Below are 14980 nucleotides of genomic sequence, written 5' to 3' on the forward strand. Positions count from 1 at the left end.
GTGTCCCTGCCTGTCGCGAATCTAATAAATTAAAATTAAATTAGAAAGAATATAAAGTACAAAGTGTTGTCAGAAGCGATCGCTTCTCAGAGTCGCTAAATAGAGTAAAGGACTCTATTAAGTTAACGAGCGATGAGTTGATCTTCGCTGGTAATAGTGACGTCACTGCCGAAATGAAAGACTTTTACTAGTTGGGCACTACAGCAAACCAAGTTATGAAGCTTATTGGGAGCGAAGGGTACGTTTTCAGATTAAGTTCTTTGCAAAGGAATCTGATCACATTACCCAATCGATTTCATGTTTCCGTGCGTCTTTTCGGTAATGGATCACAGATGACATCAAAATGTGGTAAGAACAAAAAAGCGGCACTCAAGGCACGGCCAAGTATGTCTCTGATTTTGTTAACGTCTTCTTATTGTACAGATCAACGGCAACATGGAATCTATTTGAAAAAGTAAATTGTTGTTAATGTTGATGTCATCTATGCGTCTGTCCTCCTATAGATCATGCATAAGAACCAATCGAATTGTGCGTATCATAAATATCAGTGCAGTCACTAAGGGCCGGGTTTTTCTCTCGGCTACTAAGAGTATGAGCCCAGGTAACTTTGATAAAGGACTTTTGACTCATTTAAACTAGCATAGATGAAACAGATCATTCTTTGACTTGTGAATAAGACAACAAGAGACCGATCTCTCAGGTCACTTCGATTTCTAAAATTTTATTTGTTTATTATTGACTTTTTTCATGCCACTTTAAAACAATCGGAAATTTCTTCACCACAGTTTTCGGATTCGTTTTGTTCATGGCGGACCATCTTTGTTTTTCCGAGAAATATTGAACGCTTAACCAGGTTGATCCTAATCAAAAGGAAATACAGATTTCGATTTTTCGAGGAGATTGTTTGCTGTTACGTCCATTTCTGTAAACATGACATACACCCTGACGGACGCGGCTGCGACAATTACGCGCTAGGCGTCTATCAAACCATTATATGATGATTACATTATCTACTTAATATTAAATTGAAGTAATCCGCTGGATGTGGAGTGAAAACCTGTGAGCCCGCGAGTTGCTTCCGCAAGATGGAGTCTAACGTTTTGACTAGGGAATACAGTTCGTGATAAGAAAGCTCCACAGAACAGACAATGGCGTGCGCGGGAATGTCAGGTGTTACCACTGGTCTCAGGGAACAAAAAGAACAGGGACCAATCGATGTTTTGTTTTTGGTGAGTGTAAGAGTAATTGGCGGGATTTCATCAGAAGATGTAACCAAGAAGGATCTCTGTTTGGAACTTCATATGCAGTGCTAGAGAGAGCTATAGCTACCCCTCTTTCTAAGATTTTTCTAAACCCTGACGCAGCCGTTGTCGTTCCAAGAGGCGACGGAGGGCTCAAACCGCTGGTGCGCGATCATCCGCCAGGAGAGGGAGATACGCAAACCATCGGGTTGGAAGAAGAAAGTTCAGCCGAACACGGTCTCGAGAGTCCAATGACCGTATCAGGGAGTAAAACAGATCTCCTAAAGAAACATTTGACGATGAAAGAGGTTTCATCTAAGGAAGAAGAGAAGCAGAAAGAAGATGGGTCTTCGGGGCAATATTCGCAAGATGATTTATTTCCACACCAAGAGGCCGAAGATGATGCAGAGCCTAGTAATCTGATCCCTTTTGAAGACTTTCGGCGGGAAGGTTGCGAAGACGAAACAGTGCTTCCAAGCTCCTATGACAAATTAATTGAGGCACTCGTCGCAAAGAAAAGAGAAACTCAGGAGAGGGAGCTTCAACAATCAATAAAGAATGAAGAATGTCCCTCACTGAGGAATGCAGAGCCGCTATAACGAAAAGGATCCAAAGTGAAGAGTGATTCTGACAAACGAGGCAATCGAGAAAATTCCAATTGTTCTGGTCTTTCATCTAACGACTATCAATCCTTCATTGATAGCTTGGTCAACTTCGAGTATCATCGACAGCATTCTGATCGACATAGTAGACCAACTGGACCCGTCAAGCAAGACGAATACCTTGACCGAGAGGTATTACTGAGACAGATGCGTGAACAACCTGGGGCTTATCGTGCTGCTACACTTCAACTCGATTCCGAGGCTTTCAACATGACTTACGCTATTGTTCCGGACACAAAAACACCAGACATACGAATCAGAGGACGAATAAGAAGGGTTTTCGACATGGATGATGTTGTCATAAATATAGCAGAAAATCAGTCAATTTGCATTGATGAAATTCCTCGCTGTGAAGGAAAAATTGTCGGTAAGTTTATCTCAGTTCCTGCTGTGATTTGGCTTTCTGTAAAATGGATCTGAAGGTGCACTACAGGAAAAGAAACTTACTGCTTATTATTCTGCAAATAAGATTTATTGACTGTGGCTTATTATTGTCTATCCTTTTTATAGGTGTGCTTCATCACATCATCAACCCTCGTGAACGACAGTTTGTATGCAAGGTCAACTACGAATATCCGGATTTGATGCTTCCAATCAATAAGTCCATGTCAAAAATTAAAATCTTATCTGCGGAAGGTGTTAAGGGTGTGCCCCTCTACAAGGAAATACGAGATGGCAGCGAGAAGAAAGTAAAGGTTTACGAGATCGACCACGAAGAATTCGTTAGTGAGAAATACCTATTCCTCGTGCAGTTTCTACAGTGGAGGTCAGATTTTACTTACCCTTTAGGCATCATTATTCGAAAATTGCCAAAACAATAAACTAGGAAGGCTAGTATGGAGATTCTTCTGGCAGAGTATGGAATTAGAAAGTCATTCCGCGATGATTGTGAAAGACAAGTGCGAACGAAGTTCCCCTCCTCGTGGTCAATACCACCTCAAGAAAGAAAGAGCCGCGAAGTAATCAAAGGAGCGTTTACAATCGATCCTGAAAACTCTAAGGATCTCGATGATGCTCTTTCCTTGCAACGTCTGTCGCGCTCTGTGTACCGAGTAGGAATTCACATTGCGGACGTGAGTTACTTTGTAGAGGCCGGTAGCCACTTGGATAAAGAAGCATTATTTCGCTGCATATCCTACTACCCTGGGCAGGAGTATCCAAATGTTCCAATGTTACCACCTGAGCTCAGTGAAAAACATTGCAGCCTTCTTCCTGGGAAAGATCGTTTATGTCTATCAGTGTTGCTTGACATGTCAGAAGATGGAAAATGCTTGGGAGAGCCACAGATAAAGCGCACAATTGTAACCTCCTCCCATCAGCTCACGTACTCTGACGCCCAAAAAGTAATTGATGCTAAACAAAGCTCTCAGAATCAGTTCCCTGAAAGTGTTGAAAGTGATATCCAGGCCCTGAGCGTCCTTGCGCAGAAGAGAAGAAGGTTGAGACTCGGAGAGGCTAGCTTTGATCATTGGTCACACAGTGATGAGCCAGAATGTTATGGAGCACACGAGTTAGAGGAGGAAATGATGATTTTGGCCAACGAGAAAGTAGGTCAACTTCTTCTCACTAATATTCCGCAGGTGGCACCTTTGCGTACCCAACTGCCACCCAAAGATTACAAATTGAAAGATTGGTTGAGTCGATACGGGCATTTTATCAAGTGTTCTCTGTTTCTCCGTGGCAACCAACACCTCGAGAAGATGACCGACAACGACCAAATGAAAGAGGTCAGGGAATTCAAAGTGCAAGATTCCGTTTGGTCAGAAATCTGCAGCGCCGTCGAATCTGATGACAAAGCGAAGCTACAGCAGCTAATTTTTGAACAAAGAAATTATCCTCAGCTAGCTGTTGCAAATTGTCAGGTTCAACGTATTCAGCAGAAATCCCGTTACGTTTGCGAAAGAGGGGATCCACAAGAAAACAGTTTCCATTTCTCTCTGGAAGAGCACGGCTATACCCATTTCACCTCGCCCATTCGACGATACATTGACATCCAAGTACACAGACTCGTCTTGGATTTAATCTCCAATCACCACGGTGCAGAAAGATATCGGAAGGATTACGTGGCTAAGGTGTGTCGCCGTTCCACGTTTGCTCAGCGCAACAGTAAGAAGTTTGACAGAGGCAGTAGTAAAGTCAATTTGGCTGCGAAGCTTAAAGAAGCAAGCCGCGAAACAAAAGCAGTCATCGCAATGATTGAAGAGAAGAGAATTAGGTTGGAAATAACAAGCCGCGAATACAATCATTTGTCAAAAAGAGAGAGAGAAATTAAATTCAGCGATGTCAACCTATATGATTTCATACTACATGATTCGGAAATAGTCTTTATCTGGAAATTAAGGCTTTACATTGCTCCGAAAGAGAGTTAGTCACTGCAGGACTACATCGAACACCCAGAAATCGAAAGAAATAAAGTTGCTTCCCTGCTAACTGAGGGATTGGTTGGTACCAAGGAATTCGTAAGCGTGGAGGTGAAAAAGTGGATAAAGCTCTTGGAAGCAGTTCTAGACAACGACTACGCAGAAGCTAAGATGTTGATTACAGAGACTAAAGCAGATCATAAAAGGGCTCTCAGAAAACGGTTTGTTCCCCGCAACACCGAGAAAAGCGCTTTAAACGTGGAACATTTTCATGAAAGACGACTGTCTTTGAACACCTTTGATATGGTAAACGTTCAGTTAAGTGCCCACATGACACGTGGAATGTTAGATCCTCAAATCCAGCTTTTCAAGATCAATTCCAAGATCCACATTTGCATTGAACACCGAAAATATCCAAGAGAGTGCTTTGCTACGACTGTAAGGTACCAAGCATCTCGAAGGAGCTACTCATCCTTAGAAAGCTACATCACTGCTTGGGAACCTGTTCTTGCCATGGAAAGCGCCACAGAAGCTGTAGAGGAAAGTGACGAGTTTACCGTACATGATTTAGAGGTTAAGTGGCGGGCTGGAACCAGTGAAATCCCGGTGGGTTCTTTCAGCCTCGACTCTAAATATTGCAAGACTCGTCAAATCGAGTTTTATGCTGGGGATTTCGTTTGCATCCGCGTCCGAGATTTTTACAAGGGCTGTCCTTCTACCACCAGTACGAGGAACACATCAGAGGTAATTGCAGACTTTCTTTCAAAACGCTATTTTTTTTATCAACTTCTAAAGGTTATTTTTCAGGGCATGAACGAGCACTAGTGTGTTACTAATTACTTATGTATTCGAAGCAAAATACCAAGAGATGCGTTTCCTTTGCATGTATTCATAACACATGTACATGTTGGTTGGTTGATGCTATGATCAACAACAGAAGGCTTTTAAGTGGAGAGAGTGCATGTCTCCCAATTTTTTGGTCAAGTTGTTAATTCTGATTACATCCATCTATAGGTGCAAGAAGCCTTTTTTGTATACTTTGACCCCGAAAGATTCTTTTAACAGCCCCATTTCCATATGCTTTTTCGTTTAACGTATGAAAATTGTAGAACAAAGGTAATATGTCAAATGGCGAAAACGCGTCTTTCGTTCAAACTTGAAAAGTATAACTCAGCATAACATGCGGTTTGGAAGCCGTATGGATCTTTTTTAAAGCCGGGAGAAGACCCGCCATCTCTCACTTCTTGGAAGCACATCTGATGAGCGTAACCTATGGCGATTTTCCTTAGTTGTAAAGTACAAAACAAGCTATTCTTTCATGGTAGAATATTTTTGATATATCGCAATGAAAAGAAACCTGAGGAAGGAGCTCTATCCATTACTCCATCATGCCATGTGGAATGAGTGTCAGCTTGTATCATATGGTCCTTCACAGTCTCGTGCACGTGCTTTGGCAAACAGAAATAACGAATAGTTGCTTATATTGCAGACATTAGAAAAACCGTCTAAAATTTACAATGTGTTATCATAATTTTATCATAATAGATTTGAAATGAAGAATATTTTTGATTCATTGCCGTCAGTTCCTTTTGTGAATGGAAAGACAACTTTTATAAGTAATCTCTTTGTGAAATTTCAAAGGTGAACTCAGCCTTTTGGTTGTTTGAAATGTCTAACACGAATTTTTATCTGCTTTCATAGTAGATGGGTGCAAATCTTGAAGAACAACTTTGCAACCCGGTGGCAGCTGAATGGCCATCCTTGGAAAACAATTTATCTGAAGAAACCTATAAAGCGCCATTGGTGGGACACTGGGTGGAACACTGCGTCATTAGACGTGCCGCATTTTCCAAGGAGAACACTTTGTTGGTTGTTGAAATGGACTTTCATCAGTCAGCATCGAAGTTTCCTGATGAACTATTGAATGGTGGTCAACTGAGTACAGTAACCATTATTCACAGATCACTTCCAAACAGGTAACTTAGTTCAGATAAGGTAACAGGGTGATACAAAAATTGCTTTCAATACGCCTCATCGCGTGGATTTAGATATAACAACCCTTGGGCTTAGTTGGCTCGTGATGTAGGTCTCATGTTTCTCATTTCGTTCGTTCTTGCTACGAAATACCCGGATATGCTTCATCTTTGGCTTACATTACACTTCGATAATTTTCGGTCCACAGTAACACCAATGCTATGACTTTATATATTTTCTGCTAATATTATAATATATGATTGTAAGGTTCTCTAAACATTTGGACAATGCTGCCCTTTAGCGTTCTTTCATGCACCCAGAATTTTTAATCTGCCGGAAACGTAAATTATTCTGCCTTGGTGATAAAAATAAATCGATGTTTTTTTTTTAAGTCTGCTCAATTGCATACTTGTGCGAAGTTTTAGGATAACGCATGAGCAAAACTATATTTACCTTCTTTCCTTTAGACGAATGTTTTCAGCTCTTAAAGAGCTGAGAGGAGCATCCAAACTGGCTCACGCCATTTGTTTGGGAAAAGAGCGCGGTCAAGGTTAGTAGTCACTGAGTTTAGAGTAAGCTTTGTGTACTTGCACTGTTAACTTTTTCACAAAACGAACAAAAAAAAAAAAGACAAAAAAAATTCATTGGTGAATTACACTGAAATAGGGGAGGGAGGTTGAACCCTTTTATGTGCAAAATGCGCATAAAAGGGTACCCATATCAACCTAGTGGGTTACCTTTTCTTGGCACCTGTGGTACTTATCCCAAATTAGGGTATAGGATTCAGAGAGACAAAATCGAGGGGAAAGTGGAAGGGAACGAATGGCCCGCAAAAAGCGGAAAATTTTTAACTCAAGGCAAGCCACAAATACAAATCTTTGTAGATTTGATTCCATGGCCTATCCTCGAGGAAATCGCTCCAAAGCCTACTAAAAATGTCCCGAACTATAATTATTTATCATCTTGGGGTAATAAGTTAAACAAGCAAACATCAGAGGACGTTTTTCAAGCCACAAACTAAATTATGGATATATCGTTCGGTCGTTTAGGTGGATCAAAGGATTATAAAGTGCTTGCAGGAAAAAATTGAAAAGGATCTCTGTTTTTCTAACTAATTAGGGCGGTTTGAGCCACTACCTTTACTTGATATGTCAATTGTGCGAGACCATCCCAAGTGCAGATTCAAGCCTCTGAATCTATATCAGCAAACAGCTGTGAAAAGAGCTCTTGAGAAGCCGTTTACCCTCATTCAGGGTCCTCCAGGTATTTCTTTCATATAAAAGAAGCTAAAAACTAACTTTGTGCCTCTTGACGCTTGTGCTCACACTCCTTTCCCCATTTTTGGAGAACTTTGGTTATTGTTAAGAACAATGCATCTATGTCATTTTGAAGGTACGGGTAAGACAGTCACAGGTGTCCACATCGCCTTCGGTTTTGCGAAACGAAACAAACAAAACCTTCCGGGAAGTCTAGACGAAGTGAAGGCACCATCGCAAGTTATTTACTGCGGTCCTTCCAACAAAGCAGTAGACGTTGTGGCCGGTAAGTTTAAGAATAGAAAAATTCGCCATTTCGATTTGCTACAATCGAAAATGGCGGCTTATAGGAAATTGGAGTGAAAATACTATTAAATACATTCTTAATGAGAGTAAACAGACGTTTTGTGGTGTGGTTCAGATAAATTTGAAGTACTAGAGCGCATGGACAGGTGTATCATGCATCGAAGATTAAATATTCCAATCCATAAAACTCCAATGAAAAATAAAAAAAATCATCAATCTTAAGGATCAGCTAACTCGTTTGCTTACTATAAAGAATACATGATAAAAGTTCCTGGCCTCAAGATCATCCGCATCTACAGTGATCGGAAAGAACAGGCAGAGTTTCCAATCCCTAACAAACGCCAGCCACTGAAACAATCCAGCGACGATGGGACCGGAATACCTGAGAGGCTGAAAAACGTTTCGCTTCATCACATAATTCGAAAACATCCATGTCCATACGCCGATGACCTTGAGAGTTATGAAAAGATGTTTGAGGACGATAGGAAGGAAGATCAGAAAACTAGCGACAGAGATGTAGATGCATATTGCGAGGTGAGTACTTATAAGATACAAAGCTTCTGGTAGAATAAAAAAATCTTCAACAAAGATGTTTTATAAACGAGAGTTGTCTAATTCAACTACATAAACTGGTACTTTTTTTAAACACCGATCAAGTTCAGAAGATGACCTTTGTATCGATTTTTCGCGCAGCTATCCCCTTCTCCATTCACCCATTCATCCATTCGTCCATTTATTTGTGCATTTGTCGGTTCATTCATTCCCTCGTTGACACAACCATTTAGTCAATCGGTGTTAGAGGGTATATTTCTTTCTTCCGTTCCTTTAATCACATATTTGTTGTAAAGAATAAGAAAGATGATAAGTTTTGAGGTCGGTAAACAAATATAGAAAGAGAAGCACATCTTTCTTTTTTTCCTTTACCGACCTAACACTTACCACGATCTTTCTGACTCTGTACAAAAATGAGACTTTTTACATTGCCAATCCGAGCAGTATGCAGGATGCGTATCAGTATGCAGAACGTCTGCTTCGTAATGGGCCTTGCTCACAATAGTCTCTGTGGCTTCGATTCCTTTGGGGGCTCAAAATTTTTCTTTGTCCCACGCTCGTGACAAGACGATTAACATCTTGCTACATATATTTATTTTTAAATCATTATATCGTCATCTGCTCATTTGTTTGCTTGTTTAATCATGTTCAGTTAATCGGCAAAGCTGAGGTCTGGGCACTTCAATCATCAGGAGCCGATATTATCCTGTGCACATGCTCAGTTGCTGGTAGCCTTCGCATGGTAACTGCCTGTGATAACATTCAACAATGTATTATTGATGAATGCGGCATGTGCATGGAACTTGAATCTCTCGTGCCAATCACTTTCTCCAGAGCAAAGCAAGTGGTTTTGATCGGTAATCATAAACAGTTACAGCCCGTTGTTCAAGACCAACAGGCAGTGACGCTTGGCTTGAATGTATCAATGTTCGAGAGACTTTGTGACCGAGCGCAGATGCTGGAAATTCAGTACAGAATGGTAATAAAACATTGCATTATACTGGGTTGTTTTGTTTTCGGTGAAGTTTTCTTTTTAATTTACATAGCATAGACTACGAGTCCATACATTTGGCAATCTTCCTTCAGACCGACCTTAATAGTCCCAACAGAACATTATAGGCGTAGGTACCGTTTCCATTGGAGAGAGCTTTGTATCACAGCACTTACCTAGTGTTTTTTTACACATAAGTTATCTCCCATCCTTCTTATTTATTTTATTTCAATTTTCCTCTTTTTGTAAGAGTCTACTATCTGGTTCAATCTCTTCCGCTGTTCTTGTAGCATAAAGAGATTTGCAGGTTTCCCTCGGACTATTTTTACGAAGAAAAGCTGAAAACAGACAAATCCGTGCCAACCAATGACCCAATTTTACGGCCGTCTTTTTGGCCTGATCCAAATGTTCCCCTGGCATTTTGCCACGTGGAGGGCGAGGAGGGAAGTACCCCTATTAAGACAACACATAGCAGTGAGCAGTCCAAGTCGAATCAGAAAGAAGTCCGAAAAGTGGTAAATAGCATTAATTCGCAATCGGCTTGCATTAAAAGCTGTACGAATAGTTTGGGCTATACATTGTTTCGAATTAGAATTATTTCATTGAACCATTAACATTATCTTTTTATATCTATTTTTACTCAATAAGAAGTTCCAAACAGCAGGTTGCAGAATTTGATTTAAGAATGGATTTAAATTGGTAGATATGGGAATCTCTCATAAGAACAGGACAAAATTCAGAATGACTTTAAACCTAAGAAAACAAAAAAACGCTTTTGTTTCTTTGCCCCCAAAATGAAAAACAAGGAGTGCGCTGAAACCACTAAAAGCCTTATGGTAAGAAAGTCCTACAACAATTGAGAAATCAACCGCTTCTTGAACTTCTTAAACTTTATCTAAAGCCAATTGTATGTCAAAGTCTCTGCAAATGTAACTGATTTATATGAAAAAAATTAAATCTATTAAATGTGGTTAGCTAGTACTTTTTCTTAACGCCAGGTCCACGTTGCTAGATGCTTGGTTTTCAAAAATGGCGTGTCCCCGTCAAATGTCGTCATCTTATCGCCTTACAGAGAACAACGCGAGAGAATAAGCAAAGCTCTGGAAGGAAATATAATATCCAAAGATATCCCTGTCACAACCATCACAAAAAGCCAGGGTAACCTAGTAATTTAGACTTTGTTTTCTTAGCCATTACATTTCCTTCATTTCTACATTCAACGGGAATGCGGTAGACTTGTGCAGCTTACACCCTTATCATCAGCTGTGCATCTGTTATTGTTACTGTTTTGCTACCATGAGAGTTGAATTTTGTTACGTCTTGTTCTTATATCCACTTTACTAGGTCACCTCCTGGAACAATTACAGCTATAGCAAAAAAACAAGCTTGATTTGAATCATTCGTTCTGCTAAAGGATTAAAAATATGCCGGTAACCGAAATGTGTTTGTGAACAATACCCTGCTTCAATAAAAATGAATGATGTTAGTCTTCCCATTTCGTATGAGGGAAATACAATCAATTAGCTAGAGCTCCGCTTTTAGGCTTGGCTAAATCAATGCGTAGTCGACCAATTTCAAGCGTCAGATTATGGTCACTCCTCGTTAGATACTATTGAAATACTTAAGCAATTTTGAGGAATGTGCTTTCACTCCTGTAATATTTAACAAATTTCATGTCACGCAGGAAGTGAGTGGGATTATGTAATCCTATCTTTGGTTCGCTCGCTAAATAAAGATGAACTCGAACCAAATCCATCTCTGCATTGGCTTCGTGAACATTTGGGATTTTTGACGGACGAGCATCAAATTAACGTAGGACTCACGAGAGCGCGAAAAGGGCTCTGTATCATTGGTATGAGAGATATTTGTCATGTTCCTTCATTTATAACTAAGCAATTCCTTGGAAAGTTTAGGCATACACAAGTAAGATGGATGAGAGTTTCAGGGTCACTAAAATCACTGAATGAAGTTAAACGATCTGCTGAGCTGACATCGGCTCTTTCTTGCAATTCACATCAGTTTTCCGCCGTTTTAAAGAACTATAACGAGTTTATCTTTTAAACGACACCGAAATTAACTCAAATTAGGAAAGTACAAATTCAATCATACGTTGGCGGCCCAAGAAGCTCGATGATTTAACAAAAATAGATATGAATATCTCCAACCGTCACAGTATATCTGAAGTGCAGTAAATGGTTTGAACCCGGGGGTAACATGTGAAGGTGTAGTGTGATCGTCCGGGTGAGTGTAGTCCTGAGAAGGACTGTTGTCGGTGGTGGTGACTGACGTTTCGACAACCTGTGCGGAAGTCATCATCAGAGTCAAGTGAATGATTGTTGTCAGTAGAATGTTCTTATTCCAGTTCGTGTGAAATGATCGGTTGGTTTTGCCGTGATGTTATTGGCTGTAAGACTCAAGTGACGTAAGTCGGTCGTGATTGGTCTGTTTCGATCTGTCGGTAAAGTTAGGTCATTCTTTTTTCGGTCGTTTGTGATGTTTATGTCGTGAATGAGTCGTTTGTATGGGGCGGGTAGTTGTTGACATCTGTTTAGGGGAGTCTGTTCTAAGTTAATAAACCGGCTTTCCAGAGTCAGTCGTTGAAAATAGTCAGTGCTGTAGGTTAGGCATTGCGCAGAGTCCCAGTCAATGTTGTAATGTTGTGGTTGGTAAGTCGGTGGTGTTCAGCAATGTGATTGCTGACATCACCTTTCCTCGTCGCCCGTCTGTGTTCAGTCAGTCTTGTTGTGAGGTTTCTGCCAGTCTCACCGATGTAGGAGGCTTGGCAGTCGGAACAATTGATCTTATAAATCTTCCCTGTCTGTTCCTCGGTTCGTCTTTGTCTTTAGCGTTCGTTAGTAACTGACGTAGTGTGGTGATGGGTTTGTGGGCGACGCGGATATTGAAGACAGACGGGCGACGAGGAAAGGTGATGCCAGCAATCACATTGCTGAACACCACCGACTTACCAACCACAACATTGACTGGGACTCTGCGCAATGCCTAACCTACAGCACTGACTATTTTCAACGACTGACTCTGGAAAGCTGGTTTACTAACTTAGAACAGACTCCCCTAAACAGATGTCAACAACTACCCGCCCCATACAAACGACTCATTCACTACATAAACATCACAAACGACCGAAAAAAGAATGACCTAACTTTACCGACAGATCGAAACAGACCAATCACGACCGACTTACGTCACTTGAGTCTTACAGCCAATAACATCACGGCAAAACCAACCGATCATTTCACACGAACTGGAATAAGAACATTCTACTGACAACAATCATTCACTTGACTCTGATGATGACTTCCGCACAGGTTGTCGAAACGTCAGTCACCAGCACCAACAACAGTCCTTCTCAGGACTACAATCACCCGGACGATCAGACTACACCTTCATATATCTGAAGTGCTGGCCACTTTTTCCATTTTTTTTTCTTCAGTATTTTTGTAATCAATTTTGTTTTCATTTAGGTAACAGGAACCTACTGGTGCTCCATCCCCTGTGGCAGAAATTGGTAGAATCCTACGAGCGCAGAAAATGCATGGTTGATGAGTCTACCAGGCCTCGAAGCTGAAGCAATATTAATTCAATTACTCACTGTTGATAATGTCAAACATAGTCTGGATAACTCTTGAAGATTATTCAAGCTAAGCTTTCTTTTTTTTTTTGGTTAAACCATTTTTTCAGGAAAAAATTAGCGTACGTTAAATCACTCTTTTAGATATAATTTAGTAAGTACATCACTCACTTCTAAACTGCCTCAAAATATGTAATATCACTCTAAAACGCGTCAAATGAACAGGATAGTCTTCTTGCCTCTGTTAGGGGGAATTCTGATCCATCCGAAACCGAATGCGCTACTCCTTGTTGAAAAAGGATTCGGGGTACTGTGAGTGCAACGTAATAATATTTAATTTCATCAAATCAAATTTGCCTGTGTAACTCGATTTGGTCAAATATAGAACACAACATAGATTATAATGTATTGAAAATCCAAAAAAAGGATAGAAAGTCTTGATACTTTTACAAAGGGGGAGAAGTTTCTAAAATATTTTTTTCCACGGATTATTGATGATGTGGGTACGTGGTGCAGTGCAATATTTCATCCAGAGGGATCAGTCAAACGGTTTGCTTTATAAAGAAATTGAAAATACACGAAGCTTTCAAAAAAGGCTTTAAATGCTTTTGAAATTCAAAGTTAGTAACAAAAATATAACTTATTTTGCAAAAGGTTTCAATTTGAATGAGAATGTTGGTTCAGAGGTTAGTTTTGTTTAGTAGTTAATTTTGCTCATATATTTTTCCAAAAATGCTTTTCAAAATACACCTCAAATAAAACATCGAAATAATACCTCAAAAGTGAATTTAAAAGAAAAAGATGCGAACTAAACGATATTAAAACTCAACGTACAAGGAACTTGATCAGGAACAAGGTTTTCATGAGTTTGATGCTTAAAGTTCCTCACCAAAGCCTTTGCCTTAAATCCTCACTCTGCTCTCCTTTCCCTTCAAGCCCCCTCTTTCCCATATCCTCTCCATTTTCAGGCTACATTACCAAAGACGAGAGAAATTACTGATAGCATCAAATGCATCCCGGTTTATGGGCTAACAAACTTAGAATATTGTCTCAATTGGCACAGTTTGTCTCATCTGTGTTAAAACGGAAGCGGCTAAAGCGATATTCGATTTCTGAGACAAGTTGACTAATACATCTATTCTAATTGGTTTTTACTTTAATATAGAGGACTAACACGTATATAGCGCCATTAACAATATTCTACTACTTTATTGTTTAAACAAATAGATTCGACGTTGCTGTGTTTCTGGTTTGCAGCAGATCATAGAGACCGTCAAAATGCGATAAGAATATCCGTGACACACGAGGTTGTTGTCACTTTTTTCTCCCCACATTTTGACCTCAAGTCATACCATGATTTATTAATGAACAGGCGCATCGCATCATGGAATCTAATTTTTTTTCAATGAATCACTAAATGTAGCAATACCGTGATTATTTCTTCCGTCTTTCTTTTTCTCTGGGACCAGGTATGCGGAAAACGGTGCACGTGAGCAGCGGCTGTTTTACGAAATCTTTTTGTATAATAATATATAATTAAGCTATCTTTTACGGGGCTCTGCGAAACTATCAGGCAAAATTTTGAGCAACACAAAACATACGGAGAAATTAAAAGTACATATCGAAATAAGAAATTCACATTGACTCTTGGTTAGCCTAGTCATGTGTTCAACAATTCAGCCTTCGTTTAAAGGCCGGCTTTTCATCTAATAAAATATTGCTATATTAACTTGTCTGCAATTATTTGTTAAACATAGTTTCTTCACCGCGCCGGCCACAGGTTTACGTAAATTTCCTTTCACTTAACGAGAAAATTTGCATAACGCACCAGTAGAGAATAACACTGTCGATGTCTCCTGGCAAAAGTAACGAAAGTGCTAGCTATGGATGAATGGCTTCACCTGTTTCGAACGCTTTTAGTGATGTTTTGATAACAATCATAAGTGGATAGCTGTGTTTTTCTTGTGTTGGTCAAATGCGGTACTGTTTACTGCAAAACCTGCTCGAACATGTCGACCAATCGGGTCAAGAGGGAAGTTCCTAGAAAAG

General features: G+C 40.0%; 1 protein-coding gene and 1 pseudogene across 4 annotated transcripts; both read left to right on the forward strand.

Annotated features, from left to right (window-relative positions):
• The first annotated feature begins 1054 nt into the window (after window positions 1-1054).
• On the forward strand, window positions 1055-7517 carry LOC148721801 (3'-5' exoribonuclease HELZ2-like; annotated as a pseudogene). Its single transcript, XR_015992549.1, has 5 exons — window positions 1055-2270; window positions 2414-5007; window positions 5968-6239; window positions 6705-6787; window positions 7357-7517. The product of XR_015992549.1 is annotated as a 3'-5' exoribonuclease HELZ2-like (transcript).
• A 90-nt stretch (window positions 7518-7607) lies between these two features.
• LOC148721802 (3'-5' exoribonuclease HELZ2-like) lies at window positions 7608-13705 on the forward strand. 3 transcript variants are annotated; one of them, XM_088736293.1, is made up of 7 exons: window positions 7608-7779; window positions 8053-8333; window positions 9004-9330; window positions 9633-9857; window positions 10341-10500; window positions 11027-11194; window positions 12825-13705. In XM_088736293.1, exons 1-7 carry the CDS (start codon window positions 7608-7610, stop codon window positions 12926-12928), a joined length of 1437 nt encoding a protein of 478 aa, XP_088592419.1. In that variant the 3' UTR covers window positions 12929-13705. The 3 variants fall into 3 exon arrangements, with proteins under 3 accessions (XP_088592419.1, XP_088592420.1, XP_088592421.1); XM_088736294.1 differs by lacking the exon at window positions 9633-9857; XM_088736295.1 differs by lacking the exons at window positions 11027-11194; window positions 12825-13705 and adding an exon at window positions 10687-11008.
• Window positions 13706-14980: the final 1275 nt, after the last annotated feature.

The sequence above is a fragment of the Stylophora pistillata genome, chromosome 10 (genome assembly GCF_964205215.1).
Source record: "Stylophora pistillata chromosome 10, jaStyPist1.2, whole genome shotgun sequence".
Lineage (NCBI taxonomy): Eukaryota > Metazoa > Cnidaria > Anthozoa > Scleractinia > Pocilloporidae > Stylophora > Stylophora pistillata.